A 15,706-nucleotide genomic window follows, 5' to 3' on the forward strand; every position below is an offset into this window, starting at 1 on the left:
TGAAATGTTGAAGAAGTAGTAAAATAATTGTTTTGGTTAGGTAAGTAAAACAACGTAAGGTAGGTATGTTGGAAATATTTTTTATTTCATTGGAATAATACAAAAAAAAAACCCTAACTTATTTGCTGAATAAAATTTGTCATGTGTGCAGTGGACGGTTCCAAAACCAGGATATTAAACTCATTAGCCAAGTTGACTTAAGTTAAGATCGCTTAACTTTCGTCCACTGAACGTTGTACCTATATGGGTGAAATACAACAATCAGTTGTGATACTAAATCATTTACAGATTCATTTTTATTTAACTTTTTAATGCACATAGAATTTAAATTGGATCAGTTAAAAAATATTTTTTTGTAATTAATAAACCAAAAAACTGAAATTTGGAGTCTGATACGTTTAGCGGATATTTCTATTTTTAATCAGAACTGGTACATAAATTTGAAGAAAGTACACAGGTGATAGGAACGTATATAGGTATTTGTTATTAAACATTTATAACTTTTACATTATTTTTACTAACAATTCCATAGTGCTGAGAATGGTTACGCAATGATGGCGACAACTTAAAATACATTTTATATAATAACATTTAAGTTAAATGGTGAAACCATTTGAGTGTTACACGGGCACACATGTTTATCTATTTGTTAAAAAAGGTGAAATGTAATCTGGATGACGACATTGAATCTACACAAAAATGGATTTTGTAAATTGATGAAAAATCAGTGATTGGCACTGAAGAGTTTTTTTTTACTGGTACTAGTACCTAGTCGATTTTTTTCAGCTATATTCTAAACAAAAGCAGAAGTTTATACAGTCCAAGCAAAAATCTAGTCTAAAAATATCCGTCAAACGGAGTTATGCTTTAAAGCTGTTCGCTGAGAAATTCGGTCTCATTGTTTTACTGTTAGTTTAGTAAAAACGTTCCTTTTTTTCTAGATTATTTTAATCTGTTATATGCATCATAAAACATGAAATAAAATTAGATTCAGTTATTCTGGTGGTGGCGTCGATATCGCCGTAATTGTTTGTATACATCACGTTTTACGATCCATATTATATATCAGCACCAACAATCTACTTAAATTTTCATAAACTCTATATAGGTACATAGAACCAATTATTCTTTGATTTAATTTGTACTCTGTCAACATGGATATAGAATACAGGTATAATCTCAATACAAAATAATTTAGTCTTGATATAAGTTGAAATCACTTGAATGTTAAATTCCCTTAATAAAGGGCAAAGGTATCATTTGGGGTACAACGGGATCATCCGGATTTTCATTGTCCTCGGGTCAGCTGTTTGTTTCAATAGCCAGAGTGTGTGCGTGCGTTAATGCAGTCCACAGAGGAGACCTGCAACGTAACCCACATGAAACAAAAAAAATCTCATTTACATTAAAACATCGTCATTGTTTCACTTTTGTGTGTAACACAGGCGGCGACTTATCCAGATTTCATCGACTAGCACTTCCGTTTTTAAAAAAAGCTTGGCTAAACGCATTTTGATATGCATCCATCGTTTTCTCATCAATCCGAGCTATAAACATAAACCGACGTCTCCGGCAAAACTCGAGCAACCAAATTTTAATGTACTGCAGCGTCTACATCAGAATTCAATTGCGCAACCCATTAGCGTTATCTGTTGAAAAATAGAAAAGTTTTGCCAGTCGGATGTTAGTCTACGGTTCCACGTGCATTTCCGTTTTTCTACCTGGAAAATGTGAATTACCTGTCAGCAGTGCACACATCTTTAATCGTTAGCTATCTGTCCGAATCCCCGTCAGGTGTCATCATCTCGATCACTGTGGCTTCCGGTTCCGGGTCGGAACGTTCTTCAACTACTGTGTCGAGCTCTAACGATGGAAATCCTCTGCTCATTGCCCTTTCTGACCTCAGGGATACAGCCCTTGTGGAACGTCCTGTTCAAAACGATAGTGAGTTTACGCAAGTTTAATTAAACTTGCCGTTGGGTCTTCTATCGATTTCGTTATTAACGATATTTAAATCCACCCCAGAGAGCCGTGTATACTGTACTACTCAGTTAATTATAAATATGAATGTTTGTGGTGCGTCAAGAAAATTTGCAATTCAGAGTTTGCAAGATGAGCAAGCTAATGACCACGGAATCGCAAGATTTTCTTAACGTAAACGATTCTAGAAGGTTGGGAGTGTTTATTTTGTACATTTTTCTGGCTCGTTGCGGTTTAATATCGTTAATAATTGCTCGCGCTTCCGCTTTCTCCAAGAACGACCCAACAACTCTGCTGGATACAATGCTAAGATACCTATCTCGTGTTTGTGGGTATGTAACAAAGAAAACGCCAACCAATAAAGAGGAAATTGAAAGAAGTAGCGCCGAGGCGCCGTCCGGATAGAACGAATCGAGAATAAATTGCTGTAATGGTAATTGAACAACTGAGGAAAAAAAGACGGAACTGAGGGAACTCAACAGAAATGTATACTAGTTACCTAAATAGTGTATTGGGCTGAACCTGACAATAGAGAATGTACCGTGTTCAATATCACAGTTGCGCCTGCGAGCTTGTTCTCGGGCCAGTTTGGCTCTTCTCCTTAAACAACAGATTACCAACAGAGCGAGCAGAGGAAATCCTAAGATGCAGGATATTATCGGCACCACTACAGTTTCAGGAGACACTGCAACACAAGTGTCGCGAATGCTTCCGCAACTCTTCCGACAAGAATCAAGCGACTACTTACCAGTAGGATAAATCAGCACAACAGGTCTTTTGTTTTGGGATCCCACATGACCCGCCGAGGCCACGTTGGATCGTCCTTCCACTTGGTTGGACATCGCGAGTTGCTAAAGGGTTTAGCCGCACATCGCCGATCCTAAAAGAACGACATTTTACTTTTAAAATAAGAGAGATTTTCGCCCCGAAAATTCCACATCACATCCCAGACAAATGCGCTCGTTTAAAAAAGGAATATAAATGTAGAAATATATGAGGCGCCCTCGGTAATAAATGATATAACGCCCGGATTAAAATGCTGTCATTTATATGATAATGTGTGGCAGTGTTTCAGTGAGGGCGAATTGAAAGTGAAACTGAACGCACCTCAGACTCAGTCCGACAGACTCCTACTCGTGACGTCACAGTTCTGTTTTTACGCGTTTGCTTGGGAGTGCCATTAAACGAAAGTATAAATCTTTTTGATGAACGAGAGAAGCGGCGAAGGGAGCACTTTGAAGATTTGCGTGTTTCGGCGAGTTGTCTAAACAGCGAAATTTGTTGCAGGTATCCCCAGAGTCTTTTTGGTGCCATTAAAGCAACAGCAGTTGACGGTGTTCAAGACGGAAAGAAAAAAGAAAATGTGAAAGGGATTTAATATTCTATTAAGAAATTGCGCCGATATTTCATTTCGGAGGAGTGAAAAAGAGTGGCGAAAATTACATCTCACCCTCACCAGGTTAATTAATAATGTACGATGTTTTTAGTAGGCACTGGGTACATGTACAGTTGAGGTTTCCGGGAGAATGTATTTTCCGGTAAAATAACAACGCTTTTTGTTTTAAGTTGATGATGGGCTCAGGTGGGCGAATTAAAATTAATTTAAATAACAGACGCGAGGGTTGGTGTATTATATGTGGCACTTTTATTAGGCCTCGCTCTAATTACCCTACAATAACTTGAGTTCCAGTCAAGTGTTTATTTTCCAGTCGCTAATTTTAATTAGGAAGTTTCTCATCACTTTATTGACTAGCGAACGCGGCATCACTCTTGAATTAATAATAGACACGTGTTTGGGTAATTAGAAGCTGCACTCGGAGCATTTCCGAGTGATTCCGGGAACAAGCCTCATCCAGGCTTAATGAACCATCACCTTTCAATATTAATCTCGCATCCGAATTTTTCGGACGATTTAGATTTCATGGACGACCAAAAGTGCTAAGACTCATTTTTGTGATGTTTATGAGGTGGGAGCGTTGAAGTGCGAACTGCAAACAAGGAACGGTTGATTGGATCCTTAGCACCAGACGAACACTTCAATGCTCCGTCTAATGTTGTTTTAGAAACCTAGAATTGCTCTACCCTCATCAAAATACGAAGTCGAGTTGGAAAAGCGAGGGCGAATTAAGTATTATAATGGGGAAAATTAGAGGCGAAGATGCCTCTTGTTTTTTAAAATAGCACTCCTGATTGACTCTCATTCGATTTCCGATCGTCAAAAGCGACAACACCTTTACCATTTTCAAATTCCGCTCTAGAACGGTTTAATTCCCGGAAACAGTGTTTCACTAAACAAAGTAGGAATTACATAAATACTCCCTCTCTAGAGAGACATTCATGGGTTCGTCCTTCTTTAAGTTGGGACAGGATTTAAAGCTTTAAAATGCTGTGTGCCGCAAAGTATGGGATAATGCTTTTAGAGAAGTATTGATTTTACACCAGAAAAACGTTTGCGAAGTTTGTTCAGCAATTATGGATCATAGCTCTCGTTTTTTAATTTTTTTAAATCTCCGCATTTCAGCACTAGTTAATTCTACATTACACTCAACTTTTTAATGAACATTTTTTTTGCAGACCGAATCGTGATGAAAGAGCGTCAACGTTATGTGGTTCCTCGAGCTGCGAAAAATTCGCAGTTTTGCATTTTAAAACCCTCGAGACCTCTCTGCATGAGTCTTGCGTCTCGGCCTTAGATAAATGTACGACGATCTCATAAAGGTAAAAGACACGGCGAAGTTGTTGCATGCGAGATGCTGTGGCTCGATTTTTCTCTTTTTCAGTCTGTTCGAGAAAGGATATGCATGAGTCGTTCGTGTGCAAGGACAAACTCTCCAACTGCAACAAATCCTTTGGTGTATCTTACCCAATCTTGCATTGATCGGAACTCGTTCCATATCTAGGAATTTATTTTCACGATTTAATGTCAATAGTTTTATGATGCGCCATCAAAGTGGCTCCGATAATGTGTCTAGAGGGTTAGATATCCATTTTAGGGCGTCCGTCTTTGCTATAAAATTTTAATATCCCCTAGTGGCCTAGTGTAACACTATTGAATCGAATGTTTTAGAGGAAACGACAAGGGGACAAATTAACTGCGATTACTTGCTTGGGCACAAAAAGAGTGGAGTTGTAGAGGTAATAATTTTTATTCTCTTCATTGGCTTTATACATTAGATGTTATGGAGGTAATCAAGGAAGACGAATGGAAGAAATCCCCTCAGGGTACGATTGGTGATTAGATCCCGGAATGGAGTAAATTCACGACAGTCTCGTGCCATAATAGGCTGTAACTTGAGCAAACATGTCATATTTGTTCATCACTTACACCGCCTAAGCTCGCGTCCTCCACTCAACTCGAAAAAAATTAAGAGGTTGAGCGATAAAGTTACCACAGTTCTGTTTTTCCCTTTAATAAACAACGGTGTTGTGGCGCAGTACGATTGTGTTAATTGCCGTGTACACTTCTGCACACCACAAACTGAATATTGCGGTGTAAAACGGACTTCACCTAGTTATTGTGACATTATTCAAAGTCAACAGTGGTGTAATCAGATCGGTGTGAGTTATAGAATGGAGATTCGGAATTCATGTGGGGACGCACAAATTATGCTAACAAAGGGTAATTGAGAAACGTCCACATTATCCAAATTAGGAGAAATTCCCTTGACACTCGACGCTACCCTTCCGGTGAAAACTCCGCTTAAGCTATTGTTCTTACTTATTATAAATGTTTATTACGGCGTAGTCGGCTGTGATTTACGATATACACGGTAAATTTGACATTTGACAGATCGCTCTTGTCACTTTGCATTTATCATTTAGCGTTTTTCAAAGTGTTAATTCGTTTTTTGAGTTAATTAGCGCAGTAAAAGAGGTTTTTCAAGACTGATTAGTGCAGGATATTAGTTATTGTAGTAAGTAGTAAATATTTTATGTTCATCTCAACATAAACACTCCCGTACTTTAGCAACAATAAAATTGGTTTATCCCCAGAAGTAGGAAACATTTATGGTCATATTTTATGACTGAAATGGAATATTCAACAATGATGGTTTTTCAAAGTGTTAATTCGTTTTCTGAATTAAAATAATATAGATAGTTTAATGAAGTTGGTCATGGAATACTAGTGTGTGCAACAGAAAATATAAAGATGGCTGAGAGCTGCGTCTCTCGAATAATAAGTTTGTTTTTTGAGCTTGTCAGTAAAAACTACTATAAATGTAATCGGTTTCCTCAAAAAATATTAAAAAGTGATTCATAAAGAACACGAAATATTGTTTTTTGTTTGACACTATCAGAATTTGAGAATTTTCTCCTGTGTGAACGGATTTTGATAAATTTGACAACTTGTCAAAACGAAACGTCAAGCTAATTTTAAAGATTTTCAGCGATTTGGAGCCTTTGGGGGGCTCGTCGAACAAAAAAACGTTGTATTCAACTCGTTCTTGTGTAATTTGACCTTTTTTTGGCACTCGTGGACCTTTAAAACTCTCGTTTCACTCGAGTTTGAAACTGGCCCACTCATGCCAAAAAAAAGCCCAAATTACACAGGAACTCGTTAAATAAACTATTATTTCATTAAGAGAAAAACCTCAGTAGGTTATGGGACCAGTGTACGCGAGTAACTAAAGTAAAGAAAAGTGCGTGGAAAAGAACACGAAATATTGTTTTCATTAAGAGATAAACCTCAATAAGTGCAGAATATTAGTTATTGTAGTGAGCAGTAAATATTTTAAGTTAATCTAAACATAAACACTCCCGTACTTTAGCAACAATAAAAATGGTTTATCTCCAGAAGTAGGAAACATTTATGGTAATACTTTATGACCGAAATGGAATATTCAACAATGATGGGTGGACTCATATCATGGCCGGATATCTAATTTTTTTAAACTAAGAAACGTCTTTGGTGGCCCATATTAAAGATGTAATCAACAGATTTGTTCAGGCTGGAAGTGCAAATAAAAGATAAACTGCTGAAGGGCTTCCAGAATCTCAGGAAGCTGTTGAGGATTAAAAGAATGACTACAGCACAATCCACAAATATATCGTGATATTTGAATATTTTAAAACGCAAGTATTGAATGTTTAAAGACTACAAAAAATAACTACACATTAATTGTGGCAATATCGGCCACACAATGTGGTAAAAGGTTTTTGAAAATAAGTGAAGAATAATAATAAAGTATCTGGAATATAGAAGTAGACATTTTTCCTTTCAAAACAATACATTTGTTTCTGTGCAGGTTTTTATTACTTTTCGATAACATTTTCATCACTTGAACAGACGAAGTTGTTGTGGAGTGATTTGCGTGTCATCATTTCTTAGGGGTTTTTTTTTTAATTACAAGCCCCTTGCATTTAGGCAACCAAGTAATCACATTAATGTACCTTCACAATTACGAGATTTATAACAACTCTGTATTTGGCAAGATGCAGTTTTTGCTTGCAGAAAATTATGCAAAGAAGCGACGGATTTACGATTATCTCCAAGCAAACTACAAGTTTGTAAAACTGAATCTTCGTTCGAAATTGAATGGCAGTTTTTGTGCAATCTGAGAATTGCCAGCTGCATACATTGGGTTTTGTTTCGTCGGTTTCGTCGATAACGTTGTAAGCCAGTCGGGATTTCGTTGCGTTTCGACAAACGCCCATTATAACGAGTCAGCGAACACTAAATTATCTATCCCGGCCGACGTGAATACGCCACAAAAAGTTTTTGATAGCGTTTTTATTTTAGATAAAAGTACATTGTTGTTCACTGATCAGGAACTCTTTCGAGGGGTGAATTTTAACATAATCTCCTTTCAATAATGAACAGTCTGAACACGAACTCACTAATTGTCGATTATTTGGAGTTTCGTGATCGACGCTGTTGTTAGCTTGTCTAGGTTGTTAAGTAGATTAATGAAAGAAAGTTTTTGCGGTGGCCAAATCTTTGAAATCTACAAGGAAAAACGACAGTGACATACAGATCCTATTAACTCCGAAAAACTTTCGACACCAACAAAACTTTCAACCAAACTCGTGATTGATTTTGTAAGTACAAAAAGTGAGTGCAACGATTGAATTCACCCCAATTAAATTAAGCTCCAGTATTTACATCGAATGTAACATCTCCATTATGACAAGTTTAATGCAAATTCATTGTCCGACCGAAATTCAACGAATTGTGTTTGCAAAACTGTCATATTTCACCCCGTTGTCATTATCTGCGTATAAATTACTCTGAATGTTTCATTGGCTCAAATGCTTTTATTTAATATAAATGAGATTAACCGACGCTGTTATCTGTTATATTAAATTTAATTCCACCACTGAAATTTTTAGATGCCGGCGAAACAGTTTAAATTATCAATTCATCCGGCAAAGTGAACAAACATTTCCCTTTAAATTTTTAATTTAAATTCCACGTCGACAAACATGTCAGGGAATTACTTCGGACTCGGTAAGGAATAAGCGGTTTTTTGCCATAATCGATAGGTCATGACGCTTGATTACCTCTATCTTCTGTCCGCACACATCACATCCACCGTTTGTCTAATTGACTGGATTTGATTTGCGAGAAGTGAAAATTTCCTATTTATTTAAACCCCACAGAAAATAAATCGCAAGTGGCTTGAGAGGGGCATTCAGGGTGACGGGAAAGAATTAGGGTCACACCAAAGACTATTTCTTTTATAGTAAGGGTGGGTCATCAATCACGACAATCGAATCATAAGCCTCGACAATATTTTTAAAACTGTCACTAGAAAATCGTAGCGATTAGTGTATTATGACAAATAAAATCTTCACGTTATCAAAAAGCTATTAGTATCGGAAATCTATCACGGTTTTATTGAATTTTGATGATAATATCTGTTGTTTTATGTTTAACGGAGATGTTTTCGATTCATTCATAAATCATTAGTACTAACCCGCTTGAGACGCTTCTTTCCCAGTACAACGTGTTTTACATTGGTTCAATTACAACAACTCATCGATTTTATACCACACTTAAAATGAATTTAGTGTTGCGTTACGTGGCAATATCACTTACACCGAAAACATTTGCACATGAGGCAAAGAAAACCCTAAGTGCATCATTACTTACCACGTTAGCAGTAAAATCATTTTCAATTTAATTACAGTCTGTGTTTTCCTCATTTCACATTGTTTTTATTTCGCGGTGCAGGTTCGCTTTCTCGTGAAACGAACTGTACGTTGTCAATTTTGAAAGAATGTGAATCTTCTCATGAGGAGGGTCTAAGTCTTGGAACAAAATTAACGTTTGGAAAACCAGAGAACGACCCTGTTGTGGCACGGCTTTACAACCGGGAAATTTCTGTCCCGAAATCACATAAAAACAAGATTGCCCTTGTGGAAAACAGAACAGTAAGCGAAAATCTCCCCGCAAAATAACAAACAAACAAACATTTATATTAAGGGAAGCAATATCGTGTGCAAAATAGCATGAATAATCACCGCTCGTAGTGCTGTATTTTTATCCATTAAAAGTCGGATAAAAATAGAGTTTCAATGGGGGACGTGTTATTTCACTGCCCCCGCCATCAAGCTCAAAATTCAACACGATTTTAGTGAATTTAATTAGCGCTATTGATTAGAATTTAATACGGGAGCAGGTATTTATTTAAATTGATTTCATGAAGCTCCCATTGCTTTGTGAATCAGGTGCAAAATTTCAATGCGACTAGTTTTTTTTAATACCTGATTTACGACTGTTTTTTCAGCTTTTCAAACAACCGTATTCATTGCCGTTGTTATATATCGGCCGGTGTATGCTCACAAAAGACAAACAAAATGAATTGATGCTGATTGGCATTCAATTAAACATGCGATCGACGCGCTTTGATAATGGAAATTCAAACGACTGCGACTTTTTGATTTGTTGCAGCTGTGCTCGATCGTCAGACAACGAACATTTTTTATCACATTACACAACTCACCTTCAAGCTTTCATTCTAGTGACAAAAGTCCAAAGAGCCTCTCTTGTCAAGTCGAATTTGTGAAATCGTCGAACTTTCCGCGTTCTTGGAGCTACTTGGCGCGTATTGCCACCTCAACAGCGAAAGCACGAAAGCACAGAAAGCGGCTCGGCTGCGAGGAACTTTATTGCCTTCTCTCTTCTCCACATATGGTGCCGGCGAAAGCTCATGCGCTGAAACAGTCCAGCCGAGTATTTGAATGGTCGCTGCACAGGTCCCAATGAAACTTTCATACAGCAATAACACGTAAACATTTTGCGTTATCAGCATAGTGTATATTTTAATTTTTAGTATTCGTTCTGGTTTGCTCTCTATTTGCATTTTAAAGCGATCCGCGAACAAGCAAACTTTTGATTACTTTCGAAGTTTCACTCGTTATTCGAGATTTTACCACAAGAAAAAGTTTCACCGAAATGTGCGCAATCATCATGTTTTGTTTATTTAACAACGCGTTGTGGCTACTGTCAACATAACAAAAATAAAAAATGTTTGCCCGGCGCCTCCGCCATTTCGGTGCTTGTTTGGTCCTCGATGTCAAAATTTTCATTCAGCAACTAATCCAATAATAGGACCGGAGAAGGCTAAATCAACTTGTCTTGATGAAGCAAATGAATCATATTTTCTGTTTCCGCCTGTATTTCCTATCAGATATATATCTGAGCATGAAATTTAATTCCTCGACACGGAAACATTAGCATTCACTCTATGTTCTATTTAAATACCCACTTCGGGTTTAATTTGGATAATAATCGAATTTTTGAATAAACAGGAAGTTTAGGTGCCCGCATCGGGACTGGTTAATTTAAAATTTAAAACTGAATTTTTCTCGAGACGCAGTTGAAAGAAATTTTTAAAACGAAATTATAACTCGAAATATTATTTGACGAAAGTTTCAGACTATATGTTAAGGGAAGTTCAAAAGCTAAGGCAGTTGTGTACTCTTGGATGTCAAATATTTGTTCTATAACTTGTGGTGCGTCAAACCCTCTACTAAAATGAATTTTAGGTAATCTATTGATGGAGCAAGTAGCTGAAATAATTTAAGGTAAATGTAAAATCTCGTGCTTTTCATTATTCCATTTTCGTATTGTGTTGTTTATTTTATTTCACTGAAAATTACTTAATTAACTGTATTCGGTTTGGCTTCCACATAAAGAAACACACAAAATTTCATATTTCAATTATGTTAATTAAAAGCACTGAAAGAGCTGTTTTTGCAAGTTTTCAGGATTTCGGTGTCTCTCACCTCTCTCAAACTTTCAGCACGAATTCCCTTATTTGTATTTCAATCACATCTCATAGTGAACTCTTCCGAGCATAAAAACAGTTAGATATTTCACTGAACTGGTCCAGAGAGAGAAGAGACGTCACGAGAGGAAAAGGAAATGTGAGACATTATTTTCAACCCTTCAAAACTTTCAACAAACACGAGTTTTTAAAGGCGTTTTATCTTTTGAATCAATGTGGGAAAAATTTAATAAAGTCGCTTGATAAACACGGATAATCCGAAACCCATCACTACATATAAGAGCACCACATTCTCGAATGTCCTTACGGGTTCAAAGAAATTCTCCACTCTTCGGCCCTCGGAATTCTACAGTTTTAGACGCAAACAAATTGTGAATGTAATTGGTTGTACGGCATATAATTGAATAGAGAAATTGTAGTCGCTTTCGGAGTAGTTTCCAAACATAAATCTGAAGAATATGGGAATTTGTGAGGTGTAGGAAAGTTTAAGTCGTTCCACGAGTTCATCGAGGCCTCCACTGACGTCATTCGGATCTAACAAACTTGTAATGATGTTACCCACTTCGTGTTGTGCCTCTGTTACGCTCCTTTAGTCCTTGAATGGATTCGACGGGACGGGAACAATGTAGATACCTTCAGGACTGAACCTATTCCGAGCTGCACAATCCGATAAAAATAAAAATCTCTTTCTAGCACCCATCGAAAGAGAATTTCCTCCCGCCTCTGCACTACAACGGAAAACCAACGATTAATTTATGAACCTGCAAATGCATCACGATCGACGAAAAACAAGAAAAAATCCTTTCGTGTTACGTTCTCCGTGCGATTAAAATTTCAGGATGTGATCTCACTTTAATAGCTTCGGGTCTGAGGCATTAAAATTAATGTTGTAAATCAAACTTTAATTTATATGCGCTTGGCCGCCATTTCAACTGAAAGTAATTCAGGGGGATGTCTGCATTGCAGGCACCGCTATTTTTAAAGTTGTAGCTTCGCCCGAAAATTATATATCCGGGTTAGACGAAAAGCTAGGATTGTGTAGCAAAACTTAAATTGTTAATAGGGAAAAGGGGCGAGTGCAGGAACAAAGTTGTCTTAATCCCAAACACGCAACCAGAACAAATATAATCCCAACACGGTGTGCTGTTTTCGAAGTGAAAATAATTGCAGGAAGTTTGTTGAACCATCGATGCGGCCATTAGATTCCAAAATGGCGCACTTAAATTATACAGAGTGTCACTCGAGACCATTGATTTATCTTGCAAGTTGCGTCTACATGTCCTAAAGCATGCTAATTCTAACGTGCGTTTGCGTAGATTTAGGGAAGAACCTTTGTTCATTATTGATTCCCATGTTGCAAATTATTCGTAACAGGGTCCTGCTAATAGAACGAATAGAATAATGCGATTAGATAAAGGATGTTATACAGACTTGACGTTTCGGTAACGTTTAGTCTACCATCAACAGAGCATTAATTGTCTGTTATCATATCTTTGTAGAGCGAGTTTACAACACAAAGGATTCCAAACTGACAGGAGAACTAAGTTTAACTCGGTCGGAAAATAAAAAAATTGAAGCTATCTGGAGGAGATCTTTAATAAGAGACGCTGTTGGGAAACTTGTGCGGCGTAATAATGCGAGTTGGAACAGGTAATCACGAGCTCCAAACGAAAAATAATATTTCTCTTATTGTGTTTTTAATATAGGGAGAGAAGGAATTTTTGTTTCCGTTGGTTTAATTATTTCGCCTTTTGTTAAGTCTCCGCTTCTATTATTTATATTGTTTCGGGACTCAAGACCTGATCGTGACATTATATCGAACGAAACCTTTGTGCCAAGTCGATACCACAATTTGGGTCGTCGACCCAATATCCAAGTCTAGCCATTGTTGATTGGTGATTGACAGCGCGTTGTACGCCTCTAGCGCAATAAACCACACTTAATTCTTGCATTCCTCCCACAAAACCGCCACAATCGAAATGACCACAAGAACATATCAGAATCGACCACACATCTAATTCGATCGTCGTGCGGAAGCATCGACTCCTTCGATGCACCATCTCACTGTTCAACGAATTACATTTGAACCAGATAATAAATTTTCTTATCGGTCTGCGTTCGTGCAAGCTGGCGATGTTGAAAGTGTGTATTTGCGGAGGATAATGGCTCTGTGATGTACAAGAGTTAAGAGCAGAGCTGATGAGAAATAATGCCGGATATTTACGGGCGTAGACAAAAGAAAAGTCGGCATTTTTGCGAGGTGAACCCAACAAATCAAAGCGAAATGCGTGACAGAGAAGGCAACGGACTCATCTCGTCAGATGCCAATCTTCACCAAGCCGTTATTACTATTTATCAAGAGGATCAGCGTCGAAACCCTAATGAGGTACAGTTTTTTTGCACGAATCGGGGTGGCGATTAATTAGTGGATGAAAAATGTGCGCCGGTGGAGTGGCTCATTTGTAAGGGGTACTGGGAGGGACACGTGCCGATTAACTCATATTTCTACGCAGATGGAGAGTCGTGTTCGCGTTCAGCTTTTTCAGGCACTTATCGAAAATAACCGTTAATTGCACACGGAAAATTGGCGAGCAAACATAATCGACACTCCCAAACAATATTGATTGGGCTACAGGTGGGGGCCTGCACCCGTTACGACTCCAAATTAAACGCAAACGATGATTCCTGGGGAAATTTAAAATATTCACCTCGTTAAGCGTGCTTTTAAATTGGAAGGGATGCGAAGTGACATGCTCGTACACTTCGTTCCGCGATAAGCCGGACGCGTGCAATTTCCGAGTAGTACGCGAGGGCGCCATGGCGGGCTCCCTGACTTTCGGGGATGCGCCACCCGCAATTAAAATCACACAAACAAAAATCTTGGACTAGATTCTTGTACATTTCTTGTAGAAAGTAGTAAGACTCTATGTATTATTAGAGTACACTTCCGTAAATACAAGTTATTAGAAGTGGAAGCTGTGACACGACTTTCAATTTGATTTTAGTTTTTACAAAAATCTGTTTAGAGGGATCAAGAAAGATGAACGTGGCGAAGCACTGTCGCTGCGGAAAAGTGGAAAAGTTGAACTGAGGAAGCAAAGGAAAGAGACGGGCTTATCGGGGGTAGTAATAGAGTTTTCAAATTTTAAAATGCCTTGGAAAGATTTTTTGCTCGACTTTTGTATAAGCGTTATTTAAATTCCTCGAAAGAGGGAGTAAACTAGCACTTTCAGTACTTTGTCGGTAAAAGCACCGCCGACTAAGTTAATTTTTGAGGCCGCTTGCGGTTGCGGCCGAGGCAGCACAATCTCTAGGATGTTAAAAGATTTCGTGGCCAAGGTGTACACAACATTTTTGTGCAACTGAAAATTTGTAATTATTAAAAAGGAACAAGCAAAATTTACTTCATTGTCAATAAATACATACAGGATTATTCACGTAAAATGACGAGCCTGACCAGGTAAAAATGCAACCCAAAAGATAATTCACGAATGACGTTTACTTTAACGGCCGTCGTTACAAGCAACGGCCGTGAAATTGGATTTTGCCGCCTGTTTTAGTTACGCGAAGTGCTCGTTTCGCGTACGGTTGCACAAAAAAAAAATCACAGAAAGTTGTCTTCTTGACGGGGGCAAGCGAGTGAACAATAATGCTTAGTCAGGTCAGGTCAGGTCAGGTCAGATTAAAATGTAATATTATTTACGTTAGACATGAATTAACAAAATTTTTCAAAATATTTGCGACAAGATTTGTATTTAGGCTCGCAGTATTTAGTGTTCTACAAAAGCTCTTAGCCAAATTCTACTGAAACTATCCTATTAAGAATTAACTTGAAAAAAGTTATGTACAGTTCTCTATATCGAATAGGCTTTGTTTTGTTACTTTCACTACCCACACTGTGTAATTTTATTTTTTTAACGTCCGTTAAAAAAAGTGCAAGTTTTTTCATTCGCTGGCGTTAATAAAATATGTGATTTTTGAACCGGTCAAGAAACGTTAAAAAAACTGCCATAGCGGTTCATTGTTGCACGCATTTTGCGTTAAGAAAAGTGCCGTAGCGTGTAATTTTTTAATTTGGGATTTTTTTGGCATGAGTGGGCCAATTTAAAACGCGAGTAAAACGAGCGTTTTAAAGGTCCACGGGTTCACACAGGAGAAAATTTTCAAATTTTGAGTGTCGAAAAAATTGTTATCTAAACTTACGGGCGCCAAAAAAATTTTGTATGCAACTCGTTAGTAAAGTATCTTTTTTTTTACTCGGCGGATTTGCGCACTCGCTTCGCTCGAGCGGTAAATTTTCCTTCTCGTAAAAAAAGTATTACTCTACTCACTTGTTGCATAAATAACTATTTTAATTCTTTTCAAACACATTATAGCCTTGATTTCGTTATTTTTTAAATGACCCAGCAGAAATCTTGCAACCGACCCCCAATTCGAAGTTACACCCCTGTCCCATCTCGATTGAACTCTCACACGATTATGCACGAATGGAG

General features: G+C 37.7%; 1 protein-coding gene across 3 annotated transcripts; it reads right to left on the bottom strand.

Annotated features, from left to right (window-relative positions):
- Positions 1 to 49: 49 nt before the first annotated feature.
- LOC138135270 (uncharacterized) lies at positions 50 to 10,136 on the bottom strand. Of its 3 annotated transcripts, none has more exons than XM_069053970.1 (5): positions 9,927 to 10,136; positions 2,729 to 2,860; positions 2,480 to 2,665; positions 1,740 to 1,929; positions 50 to 1,649 (listed from the first exon to the last, which is right to left on the bottom strand). In XM_069053970.1, the coding sequence occupies exons 2-4, from the start codon at positions 2,820 to 2,822 to the stop codon at positions 1,772 to 1,774; spliced, it is 438 nt and encodes a 145-aa protein (XP_068910071.1). In that variant the 5' UTR covers positions 2,823 to 2,860; positions 9,927 to 10,136; the 3' UTR covers positions 50 to 1,649; positions 1,740 to 1,771. The 3 variants fall into 3 exon arrangements, with proteins under 3 accessions (XP_068910071.1, XP_068910072.1, XP_068910070.1); XM_069053969.1 differs by having other exon boundaries at positions 51 to 1,363; positions 9,927 to 10,122; XM_069053971.1 differs by having other exon boundaries at positions 50 to 1,929; positions 2,522 to 2,665; positions 9,927 to 10,124.
- Positions 10,137 to 15,706: the final 5,570 nt, after the last annotated feature.

This window comes from Tenebrio molitor, chromosome 7 (genome assembly GCF_963966145.1).
Source record: "Tenebrio molitor chromosome 7, icTenMoli1.1, whole genome shotgun sequence".
Classification (NCBI taxonomy): domain Eukaryota; kingdom Metazoa; phylum Arthropoda; class Insecta; order Coleoptera; family Tenebrionidae; genus Tenebrio; species Tenebrio molitor.

Bases quoted from the DNA above. Each gene is read 5' to 3' on its own strand.
- LOC138135270 (XM_069053970.1), bottom strand. From the start codon at position 2,822: ATGTCCAACCAAGTGGAAGGACGATCCAACGTGGCCTCGGCGGGTCAT. The intron at 2,666-2,728 runs GTAAGTAGTCGC...CTTGTGTTGCAG, and splicing joins TGTGCTGATTTATCCTACTG to TGTCTCCTGAAACTGTAGTG. The intron at 1,930-2,479 runs GTAACTAGTATA...CGTTTTGAACAG, and splicing joins CAGCCCAATACACTATTTAG to GACGTTCCACAAGGGCTGTA.